Source organism: Marmota marmota, unplaced genomic scaffold, assembly GCF_001458135.2.
Source record: "Marmota marmota marmota unplaced genomic scaffold, marMar, whole genome shotgun sequence".
Lineage (NCBI taxonomy): Eukaryota > Metazoa > Chordata > Mammalia > Rodentia > Sciuridae > Marmota > Marmota marmota.
Genome location: NW_026000138.1, coordinates 364,474 through 388,321, shown reverse-complemented (window position 1 = coordinate 388,321; position 23,848 = coordinate 364,474). Strand labels below are relative to the sequence as shown.

At 55.2% G+C, this 23,848-nt stretch overlaps 1 protein-coding gene across 1 annotated transcript in view; it reads right to left on the bottom strand.

Moving 5' to 3' along the window:
- The window catches only part of Dhx37 (DEAH-box helicase 37), a 47,041-nt gene that overhangs the window by 5,626 nt on the left and 17,567 nt on the right, over window positions 1–23,848 (bottom strand). Inside the window, exons 4-21 of the mRNA XM_015502368.2 lie at window positions 18,441–18,466; window positions 17,141–17,310; window positions 14,080–14,192; window positions 12,851–13,169; window positions 12,463–12,611; window positions 11,534–11,626; window positions 10,423–10,519; window positions 9,111–9,224; window positions 7,188–7,289; window positions 6,728–6,842; window positions 6,228–6,323; window positions 5,915–5,997; window positions 5,505–5,649; window positions 4,626–4,702; window positions 4,182–4,414; window positions 2,673–2,784; window positions 439–545; window positions 145–333 (exon numbers count right to left, since the gene is read on the bottom strand). Coding sequence (XP_015357854.2) covers window positions 145–333; window positions 439–545; window positions 2,673–2,784; window positions 4,182–4,414; window positions 4,626–4,702; window positions 5,505–5,649; window positions 5,915–5,997; window positions 6,228–6,323; window positions 6,728–6,842; window positions 7,188–7,289; window positions 9,111–9,224; window positions 10,423–10,519; window positions 11,534–11,626; window positions 12,463–12,611; window positions 12,851–13,169; window positions 14,080–14,192; window positions 17,141–17,310; window positions 18,441–18,466 — 2,340 coding nt within the window. The remainder of the gene's footprint in view (window positions 1–144; window positions 334–438; window positions 546–2,672; window positions 2,785–4,181; window positions 4,415–4,625; window positions 4,703–5,504; window positions 5,650–5,914; window positions 5,998–6,227; window positions 6,324–6,727; window positions 6,843–7,187; window positions 7,290–9,110; window positions 9,225–10,422; window positions 10,520–11,533; window positions 11,627–12,462; window positions 12,612–12,850; window positions 13,170–14,079; window positions 14,193–17,140; window positions 17,311–18,440; window positions 18,467–23,848) is intronic.

Genomic DNA, 23,848 nt, shown 5'->3' with positions numbered 1-23,848 from the left:
GGTCCCCACTCAGCCCTGGTCCCACCATCTTTCAGAGGTAGTGGAAGGCACTACAGCCACCTGACATGCTCAGGGGGACGGGCCTCCCGCAGGGCCACCCAGCCACAGGCCCCCTAGCGTCGCCAAGCCCAGTACACAGCGCACCTGTCCAGCTCCTCGAACAGCTCCCGCACAGTCATGGCGGCCACGATGGCGATGGCATAGGGCAAACAGCCATGCTGCCGGCTCAGCGCCAACATCTTAGCATAACGGGGTGCCACAGGGAAGGTGGCCATGGTCCTGCCCAGCACCGTGATGGGGCAGCTCAGCCGGGACCTCTGCAGCTGCTTCAACCTGGAGACAGAGGCTGCGGTGGGTGAGACCCCACAAGAGGCGCCCAGCCAGAGCCCAGCCACGCCTGCCTGGCTCCGCCCACCTTCCCGTCCGGCCCTGCCCCACCTTCCTGCCTGCCTGGGAGCCTGCAGGGCCCCCAGTGCGATCAGCAGCTCCTCAGCAGCCATGAGGGCCTCCGTGGAGGGAGGCGTTGGGAAGGGGAAGTTGATGACCTGAGGAGACAGGCAGGTGAGGGGACATGTGGCCACGTATGAGCACTGCGTGCTGCCCCTGCTCCCGGCGACCTTCTGCCCTGCCCTGAGCACCACTCACGCCACCCAGGATGTGGCCTGGGCACTTGGAAGCTGCCGAGAGTGCTCTCCAGACCCAGGGGCAAGGTTCCTTGAGCCCCTAGCACATACACACCACTCGCTCACCAGGAGCACGTCCCGAGCACCCACTGCACGCCAGGGCTGTCCCCGAGCACTACTGCCCAGGGGAGTCAGCAGGGTTATGTGAACAAGTGACACTAAAGAACAGTGCCCCAGAGAGACGGGGAGGGGAGAGTGGTGGGGCACAGGGACGTTGGCCCTCGGGAATGGCCAGGTGGACTGGTCACAAACACCTAGACACACATCCATGGTAGCCGAGACACGACAGTCCATGCCTGTCAGTGGGCAAGACCACAGACATCATGGCCGTCCAGCCAGAAGAACGTGGCAGACATGCCACCCACGACCCCCGAGGACATGCCACACTGCAGCCAAGCCCAGGAGCCCGCAGTGTGCAACTCCGCTGCAGGAAACACCAACAGGAGGCAGGGCTGCAGGGAGCGGGTTTCCGGGGTGATGAAAATGGCCTGCACCACTCTGTGAGCACCTGAAAACCATCTGAAATGGGCCAAATGGCTGAAGGGTGTGGTTGCACACGCACCTCAACACGCTGTCCAAACAAGCGTGATGAGGAATGGACTTGAGGGGGCTAAATCCTGAGCAGGAGGCAGTGGTCTACATGCAGTAGAGGGGGCAGCATGTGCAAAGACCCTGGGGTGGGAGGAGTGTGGCCCACTGAAGGGATAAGAGGACTGGACAACTGATGGTAGTGCGCCACAGTGAGCAGGGATTGCTGGGCAGTGAGGTCTAGGGGAGGGCAAGCAGGACCTTACTCAAGAGCAAGAAGATTTTCCACAGAATTGATTTGATCTCACTTACACAAAGGCATTCCAAGTGGGGCTCTAGGGCAAGGACCAGCTCCGCACTCGCCACCCACCATCCAGCCTGGGACCCACACCAGGCCTGGCTCATGCGTAAAATGGGGACCACCGAGGGTAAACTGAGGCCACAGCAGCACAGCACCCTGCACTGCCGGGCACGCGCGCTCCCAAGAGCCGCCCCGGCCCCGGCTGTTCTTAGTAGGGAAAAGGATCAAGCCCAAGGCAGCGGGTGGACTGATGGGTGAAAGGCAGAGAACCCACAGAAACACAGGACGAACATGTTTAAAAACATGACGGAGGCCACGGGGCCGCGGCCGGGGATGGCGGGAGGGATTCATGTCATCTCCGAGGATCTCAAGTACATGAATCTCTAACCCTGAACACCGCACATCTGAATCAGAAAATGAAAGAGGACTTTCTTTTTCATCTTCAGAGATGGGGTTCACTGTGAGGTGGTGCCAGCGAGCCATTAAGTGTGGAGATTCCTTATTGGCTGACTGCTGTATCTAGTTTATGTTAATTAAGATAAGCTGTGTGGAATGTATATATATCCCTCCTGTCCTACAATAAATGGCTCCCACTCCTGTACACAAGTTGTTCCTCACCCCCCCGGTTATTTTGTTGCAGCCGGACTGCGGCAGTTCACCATGCTGCCCAGACTGGGCTTAACTCCTGCCTCAGCCTCCCAGGAGCTGGGACTGCAGGTGGGCGCCGCTGAGCCCCACAAGGACATTTAAAACGTGTTGTTTTAAAAAGCAACAGAAGGCCACCTGGGTTCTGCCACTTGTCTCTGGGTAAGGACCCTCACTTGCTGGCCTTGGTTTCTCCACTGTTAAGAGAGGACCTGGACATCTGTGGCAGGGCAAGGGGCCTGAGGGGGCGGGTGCCTGGCTCAGCATGGATGGCACCCTGCTGGCCACCCGTCCTAGAGTCAGGACAGGGTCCTTCCTCCTCACAGGACTGACCAGAATCCACAGCCCCTGCCCATAGCCCACAGGTTGCACAGGACTCGCTGCCTAGGTGCCTCTGCCCCTGGGAGTCCAAGGGGAGCAGTCCTAGGGAGGTGTCAGTCACGGCAGCCACAGCTTCCAGGCTCTGGCAGGGACGGCCACAGGAGCTGGGGGGCGTGCAGCTGGGCAACACTGACCTTCTCAATGTTGAGAGCTTTCATCTGCAGAATCAAGTCCTCCACGGGCCTGCGGGTGATCTCAGGAGGAGGGAACTGCTCGAAGTCACCGAAGACCGCAGAGGAGTACAGCCTACCGAGAGAGCGGGGCCATGAGGACGGGCGACACAGCCTGGGCGGAGGGTGGGGACCAGAGGGGGACGGGCGGAGGGGCACAGCCTGGGCGGAGGCTGGGGGCCACGCGGTGTCCTGCCTTCTCATGGGAGGAGAGGGTGACAATGGTGGGCAGGCGGGCAGCTAGAGAGGACAGAGCAGACCCTGCAGGTGCCCCCCCCCTCAAAAAAAAACCCAAAACAACACAGCAGGAGGCTGGGGACACACCTGCAAGGACCTAAGACTCACTTCACACAGGTGCCAACAGGTCAATGACAAAAGGACAGCTAAGCGCTGGAAACTGAGCATGAGCTCAGAGGGCTCCCCAGGGAAACTCGGGACAGCCAGAGACGCTGTGGGGCTGTGCGGGACGCGCAGGGCAGAGCCATGCCCAGGATGTGTCAGGCCAGCACTGCATCAGTCACCGGGGATGCAGGAGTCCAAACCATCAGACACCACCCCACACACCCAGGTGGCCAGATGGATGAGCCGGGGGAAAGCAGCATGTGTAGGAGGAGCCCGTGTGGAGGGGCGCGGTGCCCCTGGGAACCAGCTGGACAGGTCCTCGGTAAGTCAGGCAGGAGCTGCCACATGACCAGGGACTCATCCCTGGGTCACACCCACGAGAAACGAAGACACTCAACCCAGTACCGCGCCACATCCAGGCAGCCCTGCTCATAGCTCAGAAAAGTGGCCACAGCCAGGTGGGCGGCACACGCCTGTGATACCCTCGACTCAGGAGGCTGAGGCAGGAGGATCAAGTTCAAGGGCAGCCTCAGCAACTTATTTCCCACAGTAGGAAACACAAAGGGCTGGGAATGTGGCTCAGTGCCAAAGGAAAACGGGCACAACCCATTGCCCATCTGCTGAGAGGTGAGCTGGGCACCCCACGTTGCAGACCGGCCAGCGGTGGATGGAATGGGGTAGCCATACTTGCCATGACGTGACAAGCCCCAGAATCTTGGGCTCAGACGGAAGCTGGCCACCCCAGGCCACCCACAGCAGGACCCATTCCACTCAAGGGGACGGCAGGCCAAGGGGGTGGGAGGCCTCACAGGGCTACCAGGGCCCGGGAGAAAGGGGAGTGAGCGCTATGGGTATGGGGTTCTGTGGGGAGATGGGACCTTCTAAGCTGATCGTGATGACGGCTGCCACTTCAGCGAACACCCTAAAAGCCACAAAATTGGACACTTCAAAATGCATTTCTCAAGCTGTTAACAAAATGCCAGCCTCGCATAATGGGCCAGCCTCAGCAGCAGGACCAAGAAACCCATGAGCGACGCCGAGGCTGGTGTACCCAGGGATGTGGCGCCCCCCGGGAGGGTGACTGCCTTTCCTCGTCCCCAGTGCCCGCTGCAAGGGAACCCAGGGGCCCACCTGTAGCAGTGGCCTGGTTCTGTCCGGCCTGCGCGGCCTGCTCGCTGATCAGCTGATGCCTGGGAGACCCAGGTAACACGGAAGGAGGATACACCCGTGACACGGTCATAGAAGCGCTTCTTGACCTTCCCACAGTCCACCACATACTTGATGCCTGGGATGGTGAGGGACGTCTCGGCCACGTTGGTGGCCACAACACACAGCCTTGTCCCCTCTGGGGGAGGTCTGAAGACCTGGGGTTGGAATCAGGAAAGGATCTATGGGGTGCAGGCACCGGGCAAGGCCAGGACAGCTCCTGACCAGAGGTCAGCGGGGCTGGGTGGGCGGGAGGCGGTGAGGTCAAGATAGCCCCAGATGGCAGGGGGAGGATAGGCTGGCGACATCCTGATGCCCTGCAGAGGCGGACGCCCTGGGTGTCCCGGGCCACACTCCCTCCAACAGTACCTGCGCTTGCTTCTCGGGGGCCAGCAGGGAGTAGAGTGGGAGCACGTGGAGGGGCAGGGAGGCGTCCGGCTGCTCACCTGCAGGGAGCAGAGGCCGTTGGCACCTCCTCTTCAACGGCTGTGCCCCCAGGCTCTGTGCCTGGGCGCCAGGCTCTGGCCCTGCACAGGAAGTGTGAGAGCCTGGGGGCTCCCAAGGCTCTGCCCTCTCTTCTGCCCAACCCAGGACTGTGACACCCGCCCAGCCACAGCTGCCTCCTATGAGCCACCTGGCCACATCTCCAGGGCCTCCCCCACTCCAGTCCTTGGCAGCATGGTGCTTTGCCCATGGCTCCTGAGCCCACACAAAAATCACAGGGTTTTTCCCTTCTTCTCCTTCTTTTAAAGAGACAGGGTCTTGCTGCGTTGCCCAGGCTGGTCTCAAACTCCTGGACTCATGAGATCCTCCTGCCTCAGTCTACTGGGGAGCAGGGACCATAGCAGGTTAGCACAGGTGGCCCAACCTGCCCCCAGCAAGGTGCTGGTCCACCTGCATGCACAGGGGCCCCATGAATTAGGCACCCCCCCAGGTGGCTTTGTGACCCAACTCCACCTGGCAAACGTGAGTGCTGGAGTAGTGACCCCATTTCTATCCACTGGACAAATGCTGGGCCCTTTGCACCAGGTGCACAGGGTGTGGGAGACCCCTGGATGGGCAGCAGAAAGCCCAGCTCTGCTGGCTCACGCCGTGAGGCACAACAGTGCGTGGCCACACCTGGGACAGGCCTTCTGTTCTATGTGGCTGCCCCTGGGCCCACGATGGGCTTGCCACGCAGAGGCTCAATACACGCTTCAGCAAGAAGCACAGGGAGCTCAAGGGCAGGCTGCTCTGCCAGGGCCACACCTCCGTCGTCCCCGTCGTCCCCCAGGTCCAAATCAAGGTCGGAGCCCAGGGCCTCCTCCTCATCGTCCATCTCCGCCTCCCTGTCCTCGTCGCCTTCGCCCATTGGCAGCACTGAGTAGTTATCCAGATTGATCTGGGGCAGCGTCTGTAGTCAAAAGACATCGGCACTGTGGCTGCTGTGACCCTGGGGTGAGCCATGGGGTGCACAGGAGCCCCTCCCTTGCCCTGCTGCTTCAGCGGGCCCCAGGAGCCCCGCAGGCCTACTCAGGGGAGGGAAGTGAAGGGAGGGAGGGGAGTTGGGGACAGGAAGGACAGCAGGACGAACAGCATTATTACTGTATGCATACACATGACCGCAGGACCAACGTAACTCTGCAACACGAACTCTCAGAAAAATGAGCACCACGTACCACAGCCCGAGCCTTCTTTGCCCTGGCCCGGGACTTCTTGAACTTCCGCATTTCCTCCACCGAGTCCTTCTTGTCTTCCTTCTCTGGACGGGGGAGTGGGGAGGGAGAAGGACCCTATGGCCACTGCAGGTGCCAGCACTTGGCTTTTCATCACCCAGAACAGGGCCGTGGCACTGCGGTGGCTCATCTGGAGGGTGGAGGGCTGGGGAGGGGCCAACTCTTCCAGAGGGAGGCTAATCCCCTGCCAGGGCGCCTGGCAAGAGGCTCAGCTGATGGGCAGAGCGCATGATCTGGGGGCCCAGGGCCTGGTTACCTGGTGCCCGGGACTTGGAGGCTGGGAAGGCCTTCCTGAGCCTGCGGCACAGCGCGTGCACCTCCGCCTGCCCCGTAAGGAACACCAGGATGCCACCTGTGGGGAGATCGCCCTTTACCTGCCAGTCACTCGGCAAACACTTGGCAACAATCGTCATCTGCCCCGCCCTGCAAGAGGCCAGGCTCAAAGGACAACCAGGAGCCAGGAGCACACGGGAGCAGGTACTCCTGGACCAATGGCACTGTAAGGGTGCTCATCAGACTGTGCAGGCCCCAGTTCCCCTACTGGGCACAGACCCAAAGGACGGAAAACGGCCTCAGACAGAAACCTGCCCGCCCCGTGCTGCACCTAGAGTCAGAGGGAGTGCCCACCACCCCCACTTCCACCAGCCTCCCCGGGTTTCCCCTGCTCTGCCTCTGATGGTGAGCGCCAGGGAGGCTGGGTACAGACAGCTTGGCCACCCGGAGCCTGTGTCCTATGCCTTGCTCACAGGGCCTCACCTGCAGGCAGCATCCGGTGGATCTTGCAGACCTTCCGGAAGCACTCGCCGCTGTAGTCCTGCAGTGGCGTGTGCTTGTTGAAGTGCACGGTCACAGGGAACTGCCTGGACTCCACCTGTAGGGCACCCGGAGGGAGTGGGCAGCTTGCCGGGGACTGGCCCCTCTCCTGATCTTTCTGGGTCAGGGTCTTTTGTAGATGGTACTGGTGATTGAGCCTGGGGCCCTTCACCACTGAGCCACAGCCCAGCCGCCACCTCCCACACGCTTTTAAACACGTGAGACAGGGTCCTGCTGCATTGCCCAGTTGGGCCTGGGGCTGACGATCCCAGAGGGACTACAGGTGGGCACCACTGTGCCCACACGGGTCAGGGTCCCCAACACAGGATCATTTCCTGTGGCAGAAAGGCTCCTCAGGAGTCATAGCCTTGGAGGGTCACGGAGAGGACTGCCCCAGCGTTACCTTGATGACCGGAGGCGGCTGGGGGAAGAGCCGCTGGTTCTGGGTGAAGTCCTCCACCCGCAGCGTGGCCGACATGATGAGCAGCTTCAGGGGCAGGTGCCTCTGCAGGAGCACAGGCGGGGTGACCCACAGACCCAAGAAGCCAGGGGGCAGACTCACACCCCTGCCTCAGTTCCCTCTGGTTGACAGAGAGCCCGTGGGAAGTGCGCGCCAGTGGCAGGACCTGCTTGTCCCAGGTGGGAACTAGTTTAAGGGACTCTCACCACCCCACCAGGGCAGGCTCTGATGGTGGCATGTGGGGCAGGAGATGTGCCCCAGCCCAAGGGCACCAGGGACACAGCTGCCGTCATGTCCATCTGAACCAAAACTGGCTGTCCCTGAGCTGGGGGAGGAGAGCTGGGCCCTGGCTTTTTCTTTTTTAAACAAACCCCATGGGTTTCTTTCTCTAGAGATTTTCTAACACCATCTGTGGGTTCCACTGTCCACCTTGGATCATGGTCCTGGCCATCTTTTGCTGCTAGGAAACCCCATTTGGAGAGCTCAGCAGCCATGGGCGCCTGGGGAGGACAGCAGGCCCTGCTCACCCCACGGCGCCCTCCATCCAAGCCCTCCTAGCTGTCCCCACTTGCTCACTCTGTGGCCACACCAGGCCCCTGGTGTCCCCAAGAGAACCAAGACCACAATGAAACCATGGCATGCCCTGGACGGAGAAAGAAGGCAGATAGAAAGTGGGGAGCCCCAGCCAGGACGAGAAGGTGGACCCCACGCTGCCGTAGACAGGAAAGACAGAATCCACACTGCAGTGTCCAGGGCCTCTACGTGGCCCCCATAGCTAAAGGCAGATCACCGTGACCCGACAACCCTACTCTGCCACACCCAGGAGAAACAGAATGAGCCTACACTAAGAGCTGGACACATGGCTCACAGCCAAGAAGTGCCGGAAGCCTGAAGGCCACCACCTCCCAACGATGGCGGGCACAAGACTCAGGTGCAGGAAGCAAAGCACTGAACCACGCCCGCTGCACGGAGCCCAGGAGCAGCGCAGCCAAGGAGGCCACCAGTAGAGCACAAAGCCACCCACGAGAAATGTCCCAGTCGACAAATCCAGAGTCAGAAAGAGGACTCAGGTCACCTAGGGGTGGAGTGGGCTGAGGGGACAGGGTGACAGCAAAAGGGTCCAGGTATTTTTAAAGGATCACCTTTCCAATGAGGTCATCTCTGACGACCCTCCAGCCCCTCCCTGGTACTCCCTGTTCCCTTGGTCAAGGCCAGCTTTCAGAGTTTGCTTACCACCTATCACCTTGACCAAAGTGGAAGCCCCAGGGGAGAAGGAACAGAACACAACTGTCCTACTAACTGCCTGTCCCCCAATGCCCTGCATGTAGCCAGGTGCATAGGAGCCCCAGAGTGCCCACCTCTCTCCACCAAGGGCACAGCTAGGCCCGCGGTGAGCACTCCCAGCAGGAGGGCAGCAGAGCATGGCAAGGCAGACAGGACAGCTGGGCAGGAGTCACCCAGGGAGCCCCGCACAGCAACTTCTGTCCACGCAGGTTCCTGCGTCCATTCCTGCCTGACCTCCGGGGGCAGGGAAATGCAGGGGGGCCACAGCACTCCAGTGCCCCACCTCTGTGCCATTCTGAATGCCAGGGGCACTCTCAAGAGGGCTCCATAACTGGCCAGGCTTTCTGGATGCAGGGGAAGGTCAGAAGCATGGGGCTGGACCCAGGCCCCCACGGTGGGGAGGGCAGTGGGCCACGTCACATGGGCAGTTCACACCAAGACCCACAGTCCTGGTGACGGCAAGACTCAGGCCTGGGGCTGTCCACGGGGATCCAAGGCTCCTGATGGTATTCTGGCCAGTGCCCTGTGGAGGCCCCACAAGAGCAGGAACCGTCTGTTCCCTGGTGCCACCAGCTGTGCTACCTTTGCCCGGAGGGCCACGATGCGGGACAGGAGGCCGAGGAGGATGTCCGTGTACACGCTGCGCTCATGGGCTTCGTCCACGATCACCACCCTGTACTTGAGCAGCAGAAAGTCCTAGGAGGGAGGCGGACGTGAGGCTGGTGGAGCCGAGCCACCAGCCTTCAACCCAGACTCACTACTCATGGAGCCGAGCTGGGACTGCGGGCACAGACCCTGTGCGCGTGCCTCAGGGGAACCCCAGCTCCGTGACCCGGGGCAGGTTACTTCACCTCTCTGTGCCTCAGTTCCTTGTCCGTAAAATGGGGACAATAGGACCTGCCCCCAGGGGCTGTGGGGAGCATCAAGGATAACTGCTGTGACCATGCACAGCACACAGGGCGGGGCAGGTCCTGCAAAACAGACCACACAGGGACAGCTGCGGCCTGTCAGAGCAGAGCTGTGGGTGGGGACCCTGGCAAGGGTGGCTTGTGCCACGAGAGGCTGCCTAGACCTCATATTCCCCTGGTGGGCTGCAGGCCACAGCTGGAGTCACCTTTGCCCACCTGAGGCTGCCCCTGCCTGGGGGACAGCACAGGCCTGGTCGGAGCAGGGTGGTCTGTGACACCTCCCCACAGCCCCCGGAGGCTCTGTCCCTCCACCTGGGCAATGCACTCTCCCCGGGCACATGCAAGCCACCCCACGTGACCAAATGTCCCAGGAATCCTGACGCCCTCACAGCACCTGGAAGCCTGAGGTGCTGACTTGGGAAGCAGCAATGGAGTGTGCCGCTCACCTACGGCATCCTGGGACATGGGTGCCTGCAGCTAGGGACAGAAAACCTAGGCTGCTCCTCAGCTCTGCAGGACAAAGACCTGCAGCCCCTTTCCCTACTCCTCAGCATGAGGCTGGACCCCGCTCACAATCCAGGGATTCCCCCTGCAGCATGCAACTGGACTTGGAAGCCCCAGAGGGGACCAGGTGGGGTCAGTGTGGCACACAGGGCCGTGACCAGCACAGCCTAAGTGTAGCACCACCTGGGGACGCAGCTCTGCAAGCCAAGCCATGAGGAAAATGCGAGATTGTATCTATGAGCTCCCACTGAGACCAGCGCCCTATGCACTGTCCAACCTCTGCTTCAAAGGCAGGAAGACAGTAGTGGACTAGGAACCAAGGCTCAGAGAGGTTGAGTAATAGGCTCAAGCCTACACAACACAGGCACAGTGATCCGGGACGCTCTGCCAGCAGGCAGCACAACAGCTGACCACAGCAGGGTTGACACTGACCCTGCCCCGACTCCCTGTCATTGCTTTGTGAGACAAGAGAGGCAGCCCACCTTCTGGATTTCTTTGAGCAACACGCCATCTGTCATGAACTTGATCCTGGTATCACTGGTCACGTTTCCTTCGTAACGGATCTGGTAGGAGACGACCCTGCAGGGACGGGAGGTGGCTCAGGGCAGGCAAGGCCTCCAGCGCTGCAGCTCCTGGGGTACAGCCACATGGCCTCTCTGAGGGGGGCGCACACTGGGCAGGTGGCTCAGGAAGGGCTCAGCCGCAATCAAGGACAAGTGTCCAGTGCAGAGGGGGACTGGTGTCCAGTGCAGAGGGGGAGGGGCTGTGAGGAGGGAGGAATTCCAGGGGACTGTGCAGCCACATCACCCAGAACACAATGCAGATCATGGCCAGGGGAGAGTGAGGACGGCTTCCTGGAGACACCCACCACGACCATCTTAGGCCGCTCGGCTGAGGCCAGCCTGGGCAGCTTAGTGAAACCCTGACTCAAAAGAAAAAAACAAAACAGGCTGGGTTGCGGCTCTAGGTGGTATGTCCCTGGGCTCAAGCAAGTGTCATCTTCCAGACTCACATAGTGACCAGGGGCCAATCCTCCTATGCAACTTGGCAAGGCCCTCACGTTATGAGGCCCTGTCTCAAAGTAAATAGTAGAAAGGGCTGGGGATGTGGCTCAGTGGCCAGGCATCCCGGGTTCAGTCCCCTGACGGCGGGGTGGGGTGTCTCTGCGTGGAGCGCAGCACTCCGAGGCCTGGTAGAACCAGCTCCCCTTGGCCGTGCCGGGGACTCACTGGCAGGAGAGGGTCTGTGTTTTGGAACCTGCGTCTTCAGCCACCCTGTCGATGCTAAGCCACAGGTGACCGCCTGGCTCCTGCCTGCTCTATCCCCAAGCTCCTGTGTGGACCCATCTTTCCCCTAAGTGTGTGACAGGGACCCAAGAGCAAGTGGCCTTACCCTGCTTTGTGGCCCCTACCTGGGAGGATCCTGAGGTCCCATGTGCAGCAGCCCCCACAGGATGCCCCGGGCCCCACACAGGGGACTCACTCTGCCCAGCACCTCAGGCACAGCCAGACCTGATGGCCCTTGGCAGGCCTGGATGCCCACTCCTGGGCGAGGCCCCATCGCCCCACGACTGCCCTGGAAGCAGTGCCTCACCTCTGTGACAGATTCATCTCCTTGGCCACTCGCTGGGACATGGCCACGGCAGCCACTCGGCGGGGCTCTGTGACACCAATGATGCTGTCATCGCTGGGGAGGGGAGAAACAGTGACAGCGGGTCAGCAACCTGGCCCCGTCTGACTGAGAGCCACCTGTGCATCACATGACAGGTGGCTGTAGGGACAAAGCCCTCACCAGGGCATGGGACAGGAAGCTGATGGCTGAGGCAGCACCACTAGGGGCACTGGAAGGAACAGCCAAGTGTCAGCAAAGGCGCTGTCATGGAGCAGGGACCTGGGCGGCCTGGCGGGCCCTCTGTGCCCAGCTGTCCATGTCAGTAACGGTGCTGAGCTCCCGCCTCCTTCTGGGGCAGCGGCTTTTGGTTCCAGCCAGGCAGCCAGGCTTAGGGGACGCCAGGAAAACCTGTGGCCCTGAGCCACCAACAGCCTCCCTGGCAGATGCCATCTCACAACGAAGTGCGCGGTGAGGCTCTGCTGGCCAGGGACTCGACACTGCACCTGGGCCCCACGACCCTGGCACCCGTTCCCACCCCGTCCACTCACCATAACCAGCTGGTCACTGGACCACACCACGCAGAGCCCTGGGATCCTCTCAGGGGACCACTGAGCTGGGCGTGGCCTTGGGAACCACATGGCCCACAGGAGGCCACACAACGACACCAGAGAACACCACTCCACGTGCCAGACGCTGACCTAAGCCTCTTGTGCAAAGCCACTAGCTGCTTCCACATGGCTACCTGAGACCCACTGAGGCCAGAGAGGCTGAGCAGCTTCTCTGAAGTCACACAGCATGCACACGGCAGAACCAGGACTGCAGCGTCAGGAGCTCAGGCTCTTAACCAGCTCCTGGGACCAGGTTACCACTGTCCCCAAGGGAACCAAACAGCACCTGTGCGCAGACCCTACCTGCTGTAGCCTGCTTCGTAGAGAAACTGGGGCACCTGTGTGGTCTTCCCACTCCCCGTCTCGCCACACACGATGACGATAGGGTTGTCAGCCACTGCCTCCATGATCACCTGCTCCTCTGCGAGGATCGGGAGCTTGAGCCGCTCTTCCTGGGGGACATAGAACACTTAGGGCGCAGAGGTACCTCAGATGGCACATACACAGTGACCGAATGGGGCCGAGACAGCTGGGGCCGGGGTGTAGAGCACAGCCCCGGACACCTGCAGCACAGGCCCCGCCAGGCACAGCCACCTGCCCCTTCCCAGAGAGGACACTGGGACTCAGGGACTGCCCTGCCCACATGCCTGGCCCTGCCCTCCCTTGCATTAACCCATGCACTCGTCAGAACCTGCATCTCGGGCACGCGGTTCACGGGGACGAACACCGCAGGCTTCGCCAGGGGCCTCGGCAGATTGGAGGTTGCTCCCTTTGAGGGAGAAGGTGCTGTAGTTGCAGAGGGCTGCCCGTGGGGCGCAGGGCTCTCCTGCCTACCCCCAGTTGGGGCCAGCGGAAGCTGTGCTGTGGTGGCCTCAGCAGCCGTCTCCTCAGGCTCAGAATCCCCCGAGGACTCAGCCTCCTCCTCTGCTGGCCAGTGGGGGCGCTTCCGGTGAGCCCCCACGAGGCTGCTGATCTTCTGGTGGCCCTGCACTGCCGTTTCGTCAGGCTTCCTGCCAGAAGAAGAGATTTCAGGGGCAGAGGCCTGGGGACACGAGGCATTCTGGCTGCCACACACCAGGGTTTGGGCCCCAGAGGCCACGTCTCTTGCCACCTCAGGGTCATTCCATCTACTGTTCCCTCTCCCAGAAACACTCTTCCTACAGATATTCACCTCCGTCAAGGCTCTGCCCGGCCCCGCCCTCCCTCCGCATTGTCACCTCTCAGGGATGCTGACCCACCAGAGCCCAAGATGCCACCCACCCCCGTGCCTGCTCTGTACTAACAGCAGCAGACGGGACCCTATGATTCCTGCCCATTTGCCCCCCGCTGGGACGGAATCCTCTTCTGTGCCCTGTTCTGCCTCCTGGTGCCCAGAGCAGATCCTGGGACACTGTGGCCCTCAGCCAACAAGTCCTGGCCAGCTCATGCTCCACAGGCAGCCACAGGGCCCAGAAGATGGACACAGCAGGCCACGTGTGGAAACCACAGCATGGCGCACAGGTGGGTAGGGCACGGGGCTGCTCTGAGGCCTCAGGAAGGCCAGCCTCTCCAGCTGGCTGGCCAGCGGGACCCACCTGGGTTTCAGTGTGAGATCCCCTGGTTTCTGAATGCTGCCTGTACTGGGCTAACAGCGTGTCCCCACCACTCATGCCCACTGGGGACATCAGAAGATGGCCTTATCTGCAACCACGGCCTTTGCAGCTATCAGGAAATTTACGTGAGGACGTATGGATACCACAGGAGCCAGCACAGCTGTTCTGTGCCTCTCGGGAGGTCTAGCAGCATGGCAGACCTGGGGGAGCATTTAACATGGAAGCTCAGGCCACCCCAGTACCTTCCCATGACGCTCCAATCCTAAAGACGCCACCCTGGAGGCCCTCCTGGCTGTGGGGAAGGAGCATGGGAGGGCGGCCCACTCACTCTTTGCTGTGGTACATGCGGTGGCCAGTGCCCAGCTTAGACGTGGTGTACAAGAGTTTCATCTCGGCCTCCGACACCTGGACCTCACTCAGCTTCTGCAGCATCTCCGCTCGCTGAGGAGGGAAAGGAGGCCGTTAACCCCGGGGCAGCGACCCTCTCCTTGGACGGGAAGGCAAGCAGTGGGGAGGCTCCGCGTGCCGACACCTGGACTCCTGATAGCAAGCCGCACTATCGCGCCGCCCACTGCCTGGACACCGCAGCAGGCTGACTGTACGGTGCACACCCTCACAGTGCTGGGGGCAGGACAAGGCTCCCTGCAGTAGTGCGTGGCTGCTGGATAAGCGTGGCTGCTCGTGTAACAGGATGCTGCACTGCTCTCCAAGGGAGGGACGATATGTACTGGTCCCCACGTTGCCCTGCATGACACAGAGCATAGGGCCTTCCACCTGGGACAGAGCTGCATGACTTTTTTCCTTTTGTTCTCAAAATTATACACATGTGCCCAACACACTTTTTTATGTCTGTTTCACAACTGTAAAGGAAGCTGGGCACAGTGGTGCACACCTGTCATCCCCAGCTACTCAGGAGGCTGAGGCAGGAGGAAGACAAGTTTGAGCTCATTCTGGGCAAGTTAGTGAGATTCAAAATAAAGTAAAACAGGCTGGGAAGGCAGCTCATGTGTGAGATCCTGAGTTTGATTTCCAGAACAGAAAAAAGAAAAACAAAAATGAAGAACAATGGAGAATATGAACCAGGTTTTGAAGGACACTCCCAGAAGAGCAGCACTTCCCTGCATGGCTGCAGGTTGCACGCCCTGGGTGCTGAGAAGACATGCCTATCTCCCCATGGGAACATTGGGTGCACCGCCCCGGGGTGGCTTCCTAAGTCAAATTTCACCCAGGAAGTTTTGTGATCAGGGCTCCTCGATGTGGGAGCTGCTGACATTTTGGGCTAGATGATTCTTGCTGTTCTGAGCACCCCAGGCTCTTCCCCATAGATGCCAACAGCTCCAAAGTCATTGCCATCCATGACACTGGGACAAGTCTGTGTTTAGGAGAACCACTGTTCTAGACCCTAATACAAACTTTCTGAAACCTGGAAGGCACAGGAAAACACATCAGAGATTAAAAAAAATTTAGTCCAGTCCACACTAAACAATGAGACAACATGATTTGTTCAACAAATGCTGCGGGAGGTAGGGAGGAAGGACTTATGAGACAAGTGGAGAGCATCATAGCAAGTTCATAGCCAGCAACTGGACATGTGGTGCTATTTCACAGCCATGGCGGCACATGCATTAATCCCAGCAGTTCAGGAGGCGGAGGCAGGAGGATCACAAGCTCAAGGCCAGCCACAGGAACTTAGTGAAGTCCTAAGCAATTTAGCAAGACCCTGTTTCTAAATAAAAGATAAAAGACTGGGGACAGGGATGAAACTCTGTGATTGAATCTGGGTTCAATCTCTAACATAAAAGAAATAGAAGAAAAGGTTGTTGTGATGGTGACTTAAAAAGTCATTATTTTAGAGGTAGATATTAAAATACCCATGGATGAGACAGTATGTACAATAAGCTGAGAGCTCCGAAGAGATGCTCACCTCCTGGAGCCAGTGAGCATGCTCTTATCTGGGAAAAGCATCGGCAGAAGTAAAGAAGGCTCAAGACCTGCTTGGACCACCCAGGTGGCCCCAAGTCCACAGACAAGTGTCCTCACAAGAGACATGGAGGGGTGATAAGAAGAGGCAGACTCTGGAGACATGCAGCCACACACAAGAAAGCTGGGAGCCTTCAGGAAGAGGGTCAGGAAGAATCTTCCCACGGAGCCCAGGGAAGGAAGTGTGGCCCTGGCCAACAGCTGGACTGGGGACTTCTGGCCTCTAGAAGTAGGAGGACACATTTCTCTTTGTTTTAAGCCATTCATTTTGTGGTCATTTGTTATGGCAGACACAGAAAAGGGACAGAGATTTATGCTGCTTGGGGTTTGCTTCAGATCTTTCAGGGGTTGGGAAAGGACCAACAGCTGGAACGACCCAAGGCCGACCAGCAAGTGATGAGTAGGCACTGGTGATGGGCACATGGGAGTTCACTATACTGTTCTCCCTACTTTTGTGGATCTTTGAATTTCTCATTACAAACGTTTTTCCTTTAGGCTCTCTGCCCAGTGCTGCAGTAGCAAAGGGCTCTTGAATCAGACAAACGTTTTTCCTTTAAATATATTAAGGAAAAAAATGGTTGAAATTCTCTAAAGTTAAAAGTAACATAAACCAGGCAATGTGGTACACCCCTGTAACCCCAGCAGCATGGGGGGCTGAAGCAGGAGCATCACAAGTTCAAAACCAGCCTCAGCAACTTACGGAGGACCTATAACTTAGCAACTCAAAATAATAAAAAAATACAAAGGGCCGGGAAGTTGCTCAGTGGTTAAGTACGCCTGGGTTTAATCTCTAGTACCAACATCATCATCAACAACAAAAATCCTCACAAAATGAATTTTTAAAAATGTGTGCATGTTGCCAGGCACAGTATGCCTGTAATCCCAGTGGCTCGGGAGGCTGAGGCAGGAGGATCGCAAGTTCATAGCCAGACTCAGCAATGCCGAGGTGCTAAGCAACTTGATGAGACTCTGTTTCTAAATAAAATACAAAACAGAGATGGGGATGTGGCTCAATGGTCTAGTGCCCCTGAGTTCAATCCCTGGTACCCCCTCCCCACAAAAGTATGCATATAAATACACTGACTCTACAGGTAGCAAACACTTGGCCTCAACAAAGAGTTTGATGGAGGCCCAGATGTCAGGCTCTGGACCTACATGACCAGTACGGGCCCATTACCCATGCGTGGCTACTTGAATTTTAACTAGAACCAAACCCTGCTACGAGTTCAGTCCATCACACACAGCCGCCTCAACTCAGGGCTCAACTGCCACATGTAACCTATGGCTACTGCATCTGTCGGTGCAGCCTCATTTTGCAAAGTGCAACTGGACAGTCCTGCTTCGGAAACCACGAGGAGGGACAGAGACTCCGTTACTCCTCCCTTGGGAGAGCTGTGTGCAGGGCATACCTGGCTCTTCTTCTCCTTCTGCTCCAAGATTTTCTGCAGCACTTTCCTCTCCTTCTTGGTCAAAGGCTTCTTCTCCTTCCTGGACAAGGGAGGGGCCTTGGTCTTCTTCTTCTTTCTCCCGGGCAGCACAAGGGCATTGCTGGCATCCACTCCTTTCAGTGTGTCCTTGTCTGAAAAGACACGCCTGCCTGACCCACAGTCGGGGACGCCAGAGTGCAGGAGCTATTCATGTCCTGTCCTCCTGTGAGGGGCTCGGTCCCCACCTCTGTGACTCATTCTCTTACCACTTTAAGCAAATGTCATTTATATACAATCAATCCCCACCTTGATTATCTCTACTTGGCTCTTGAGCATCCAGTCAACAGCTGCCTAGCTTCCCTGCTCAGACATCTCACAGGCCCCAAAGTACTCCCTCATCACCAAAGCTGGGCCCTTGGTGCTCCCCCTAAGCCCATCTCTTTCCACTGCAGCCACTTTTCTGGTCCAAGCATCATCTCTAGCCTGCTAGTCCTTCCCCTGGTCTTGCCTTCTACTGGTTTTTCTCAACACAGAAGCTAAAGTGAGGTACCAACATATAAGTCCAATGTTCTGTGCCTCTTGCGCTCCAAACCTTCCATGGCTCCCCTCTCAAAAGTCCCCTTTGTCACCATTATCCCCTGGCCCCCAATTTTTTCTCCTCTCTCCACTTAGGCTCCCTGACCCTCTTGGATCTCAGCTCCCCTAACACTTTCTCAGCAGCGCCTTCCCCAGCGGCCCACCCAGTCAATTCTGCTTCATCTCCTTAGTACATAACATCCCATGCATGTACCTTAGGTTCACCTTTGCCTGTCTCTGCCCACAAGCACGCAAGCCCAGGGCAGAAGGGATTTTTATCTCCCTTTCTGCTATGTCTCAGTGCCCAGAATAGTGTCCACACATAATAGACTACCAGCAACACAGAGTCTGAAATGTCAATCAGCCTGATGCTGAGTGGACAAGCCGGGGCTGAAAACAAGTGTGAAGGTCTCTGGCAAGAAGATCAGCATCCAAGTCACGGGAATGGCTGCAATCACCTCGTTTCTTGCCCATAATGCTCAGATTACCAAGAAGCCCCAAGAACTATCCCCACTCACTGTATACACTAGGCTGTCACTGCCACTCCTCTGGATGCTGTGGAATGGGGTTCCTCTCCGGCAGCCCCGCCCAGATCGGTGGGAAGGCAGGGCACTAGGTCCGGGCCCAGCCCCACCGGCCTGGCCCGCCCCGGCGGCGAGGGCTGCGCGGCCTCCCGCCCCCCAGCAGCCCGCTCTCCGCGCCTCACCCTCCAGCTCCAGCCGAACCGCGGGCNAAACTGTCATTACTGCTTCATGTCACATTTCCTGAGCCCTATGATGGTCTCACAAATAGAATGGTTACATTTTACCACATTTATCTCTTAAAAGTATTAATTTGTTAAAGGCAAACATTTAAGTTGTATCACACAAAAAAGATAAAGCTAAGTTTTATCACAAAAAGGTGACTTGGAAACTATTTTGTAATTTTAGAAAGAAAAAAATTATTTTTGAAAATTTCCCCCTGGGTAGAGTGGTTGTCTAGCACACACAAGGTCCTGTGTTCCGTCCCCAGCACCCTAGAATACCAGATCAAACAAAAATACAAGAGCTGGGAGGAGCTGGGAGAGCGAGGAGAGAGAATGGGTAATGGGTACAGAAGGGCAATTAGATAGGAGCAGTAATATCTAATTATCTACAGCGCAGTTGGGCAACTGGGTTTGATAACTGTGGTTTAACTGTATATTTCAAAATAGCTTCGAGAGAGGATTTTGAATGTTCCCAGAGAAAGAAATTATAAATGTTTGAGATGATGGATACACCAATGGCCCTGTGCTGATCATCACACATTGTATATACTGTGTTGAAATAGCACGGTGTACTCCATAAATATGTATACATATATATTTTGTGTGTGGGGGGGGTACTGGGGATTGAAACCAGGAGTTATGCCCCCAGCCCCCAAAGAAAAAGAACAGAAAATGTTGTGGGTAAAATGCAGTGGTAGATCCACATGCTTACTAGCAGAGGCAGACCCTGGATTCCATCCCCAGCACACCCCAAAATATATATATGAATTTGAAGGAATTTTTAGCACTGAGCTGGGGTTGTATAGCACTCGTCTGGCATGTGTGAGGCATTGGATTTGATCCTCAGCACCACATAAAAATAAATAAATAAAATAAAGGTATTGTATCCATCTACAACTAAAAAAAAAAAAAATCTTAAAAAAAGGACTTTGGGACTGGGGTTGGTGCTCAGTGGTAGAGCACTCACCTAGCATGTGTGGGGCCCTGGGTTCGATCCCCAGCACCACACAAAACTAAATAAATAAAATAAAGGTATTGTGTCCAATTACAACTAAACATATATACATATGTACATATATAGACTTTCAGCACATCAAACCTGCATTTTCACGGACTTTTGCTTGGGATGATAATGGTTTAATTTTTTTGTGCAAGGCTGGGACTGTAGCTTAATGGTGGAGCGCTTGCCTAGCAAGTGTGAGGCATTTGATCCCTTGGCACCACACAAAAATATAAACAAATAAAATAAAGGTATCATGTCCATCTACAACTAAAAAACTAACAAAATAAAGGCATGCTGTCCATTTACAACTATTAAAAAAAAAAAAGTTTCTTTGGGCTAGAGTACTTGCCTAGCATATGTGAGGCCTTGGGTTCTGTCCCCAGCACAAGAGGGAAAAGTAGGTAGTAGTACACTCTGTTTTATTTTCTTCCATTATGTTGTATAAACTTAATTATCTTTTGCACTGCTGGGGATTGAATCCAGGGCCTGGCACATGCTCGGCCTGTTCTCTAACCACTGAGCTGCATCCTCAACCTCCATAATATTATATAAAGGATTAGCTTCCAGAAGGTATACAGAACATCCTAGAACTCAAGAAGAAAAAAAAACCCACACCACAACATGGTTGGATCTCATGAAGCTGAATGAGGGAGGCCAACCACCAAAGTCATACTGTGTGACCTATTTATATAAAGTTCAAATGCAGGCAAGATGACACCCCTAAAATTCAGGAAGGACATAGTGAAGGGGAGGGGACAAAGGGAGGCTTTCTGGGGAGCTAGTGATGTTCATGTTTTATTTATTTTTAATTTTTTTTTTTTACTGGGAATCGGAACCAGTATTGATGGATATGCTGGATGTGGTAGATATGCTGGATATAGATATGCAGTATATGCTCAATCACTGAGTGAAATCCCACCCCCCCACCCCTTTTTCAAATTTCATTTTTAGACAGGGTCTAGCCCTACGTTGGTGAGGCTGGCCTCTGACTTGCATTTCTCCTGTCTTGGCCTCCAGAGCCTCTGGGATTACAGGCATGAGAGGGGCTCAGATTGACTGGAGTTTTTATACCATGGAACAAGGCCTCGAGGTGATAGGTCCGTGGTGACTAGCTATGGGAGGACAAGGGAGGGGAAAGCTGTGAACTATGGCCTGTCTTGCCATGCGGAGAAAGTTATCTCAGGAGGAAGAGGCAGAAAAGGGCTAGTCTGTGGCAAAGTCCATCAGGAGGACTCCTGGAATTGGACAAGTGAGTCCCTTCCTGAGTTGGGCTCTGAAGCAGCCAGTCCCTCCCTGACTTGCCTTTGCTCTTTCCCAAGTTTTCCTGATCCGAGTGATCAGTAAAGTCAAGTGGCTTATTTTGCCGTGGTATTTCCTGGACTTCTTCAAAATCCTCCCAGTGTGTTTCATTAACATGGCTCTTAAGCCTCTAACACCAATCATCCCACCATCCCGTCAACTTCCATGCCATTTATGTATAGTGGAAGCTGGATGGTTGCCTGTGGAGGGAGCCCCCTTCTGTGTTCTTCTGCTTTCCCTCCATCCCCCTAGTTCCTAGTTCCTATAAACTCAGTCCCTAGAGGCCTCTAGGTCCCGGTTCAGTACATCTTAGAATGGATCCTAGTTGGCGCTGGTGCTTCCTGACCCCAGGGCCTAACCAAGTCTTGACCTGACCCTCCTTTCCAGGCTGCTCCAACCTTCACCTCTTGGGTTGAGTCTCTTCCGATGATGTTCCTGGTCCGAACCCATTATTTCAAATGAAGGGGTGCTAAGAGATTTTCCAGTTCTCACACTTCCTCCTCGTGTATGGGTTGCACCTTTCTTTCTTTCTTTTTTTTTTTTTTAGTATTAGGACCAAGGATTTATTCCACAATATAAACTGCAACATTTGATACAAGCTACCAAAAAATAAGGGAGGGAGGAAGGGGCAGGGAGAAAGCCAAAATACAGCTGTGGCAATTATTTACAGCGCAGTCTCTTTTCTACATCACTAGTTCATCAGTGACACTAGAAACTAGACATTGCTTTCTGTACATCAACCAAATGCTAAAGCACGAACACACTGTTCAGGAGTTTGTTTTGTTTTAATTCTGTAAGGGTAAAATAAATTGAAGTTAAAGCGTAAAAGTTAAAGGGTAAAAGACCGGGTGTTGTAAAGTTTCTAAGCTGCAAGGTCTGAGTTAAAATGTAAAGGATTAGGTATTGTTAGGTTTCTATGCTACCTGCAAAACCTGAAATTTCTGTAGCTGTTAAGACAATGCTTGGAACTGCCCAGTAAATATTTCCCCTGACTATTTGGATTGTTTAATAAGGGCTCTGTGTGGTCGCACATAGGCATTGCAGGGCCTGGACCAATCAGTTTAAATGTAACCCCCTCCTTAGGAATGAGCTATCACTCCAGCCTGACCTGTTCCCGCCAATGAATGAACCAATCATGTTTAGGAGTTGTTGTTCAATTTTCCCGCGCCTAATGATGATTTGTTCTGATGTATACAAAGCCCTCCGCCCTCCCCAAAAAGTGTACTTAAGCAGTGCTCAGCCCCTGCTCCGGGCTCTGGGCTGCTTTCCCTTCTTGAGTGGGCACGGAGCCTCAGCATGCTGGTTCAATAAATCCCCCTTCTGCCAATTTCATGAGTGGTCACTTGGTGGTCTCTTTCTCCAACGTTTTGCGGGACCCTTACAATTCCAGCCACTGAAACCAACACAGAAGTTATTGCTCAGATAAATAAACCTAGTCTACCAGAAAAAAAGAAAAGTGGATAAAGAAAGGAAGAAACAAACAAAAATCCCCACAGTGGAAAAACTTAAAATCCCCAATGTGGTAACAGAGTAAACAAGAGAGGGATTCCTCAAATGAGGATTTACTCGAATTTCTGGTGCCCCTCTGGGCACTGAAACTGAGTTGGGTCTTAATCCGGTGAATCCCAGACAGAGGTACTGAAGCCAGATTTAAAATTAGGTAGTCAGTGTAGTTAGGTAAATCGGGTCTAATATTGAGTGAAATCTAAAATGGAGGCCATGCTGAGAACAGACTCTGGAAACGCAGGACAACTCATGGAATGTTAATGAAGTCCTGAGAAAAGCCCTAGGCCCAAAGTCCATCCCAAAGGAATGTTAATGGAGCCCAGGAAACAGCCCCCAACAGATTTGGAGATAGCCCATCCCAAAGAAGTGTTAATGAAGTCCTTCCTGCCCAGATTACTTCTTTGGCCCACCTGTGTCCCATCCCTGGGGCCTTCCAACCTACATTCCATCACTGAAAGAACTATAAAAAGGGGAGACAACCGCACTTCCACGGATTCCACCTCTTGGATCCCCTTCTTCCTCCGGGAGAAGTCTTTTCTGCTGTCCTTTAATAAACTTCTAATTTCTACTCTGACCTTGCCTCGGCGTGCTTCTCTGGTGTTATTCTTCAACATTGGGGAAGCAAGGACTCGTCACCGGTCAACAGCGGTAACAGTACAATTTCAATGCTGTACATGAAAAGGTGCAAGCTTCAATGCCTTCCAAATTGGTGGAAACCCCTGCAAAAAACAGTCAGCGTTTCAAACCTCAACAACCTCAAACAGCTCTTAAGGAAAAAAAATACAAAAAGTGTTAAAAATTTTTTTAGTTGTTTTTTTCTTTTTTTCAAAGAGTTCTGGAAAAATGATCCCATGAGGAATAGAAATAGCACCATGTACAGACTGGCTTGAACACCACTCGTGAAGCTTTGCTGAGATTTGAGGAAATCTTCTTGATTGGAGTCCCGAATTACATTAAATGGGGGTGTTTGTTTTGTTTTTACTTTCTGCTTGGTGCGTCCTTCCCAGTATAGCGCACACAGATGTAGTCTGTTGGGTTGCACTTTTCTATAGAGAACCTTCCCTTCTCCACTATTTCGTGACTCTGAATGCAGTTCATCCCGTAAGGGCAGGAGGATTGAATGAACTGATGCTCCCAGGGGTCAGTGTTTGGGTACCATGATAGAAAACGCAGGGAGAGGGGTGGGGTTGTGGCTCAGTGGTAGAGCACTTGCCTAGCACTTGTGAGACACTGAGTTCAATCCTCAGCACCACATATAAGTAAATAAAAAATAAACAAAAATAAGTAAATAAAAAATAAACAAAAATAAGTATTTAAAAAAATAAAAAAAATGCAGGGAGACATATACATATGTTGTTCGTGTTCTCCAATGAATTGGAGCCGTTACATTATTGGGCTGTCGCAAGTTTTGCAGACATGGGTTGCTTTATGCAGTAAAGTTAGAAACATTTTTTTTCCCTCCCAAAGAATAGGAAGGGCCCTGCGGACCGCGCAGGCCCTTCTAGGACGGAAGGCGGGGCGGAAGGGTGGGCGGGGCCGCATGGTGGGCGGGGCCGGGCCT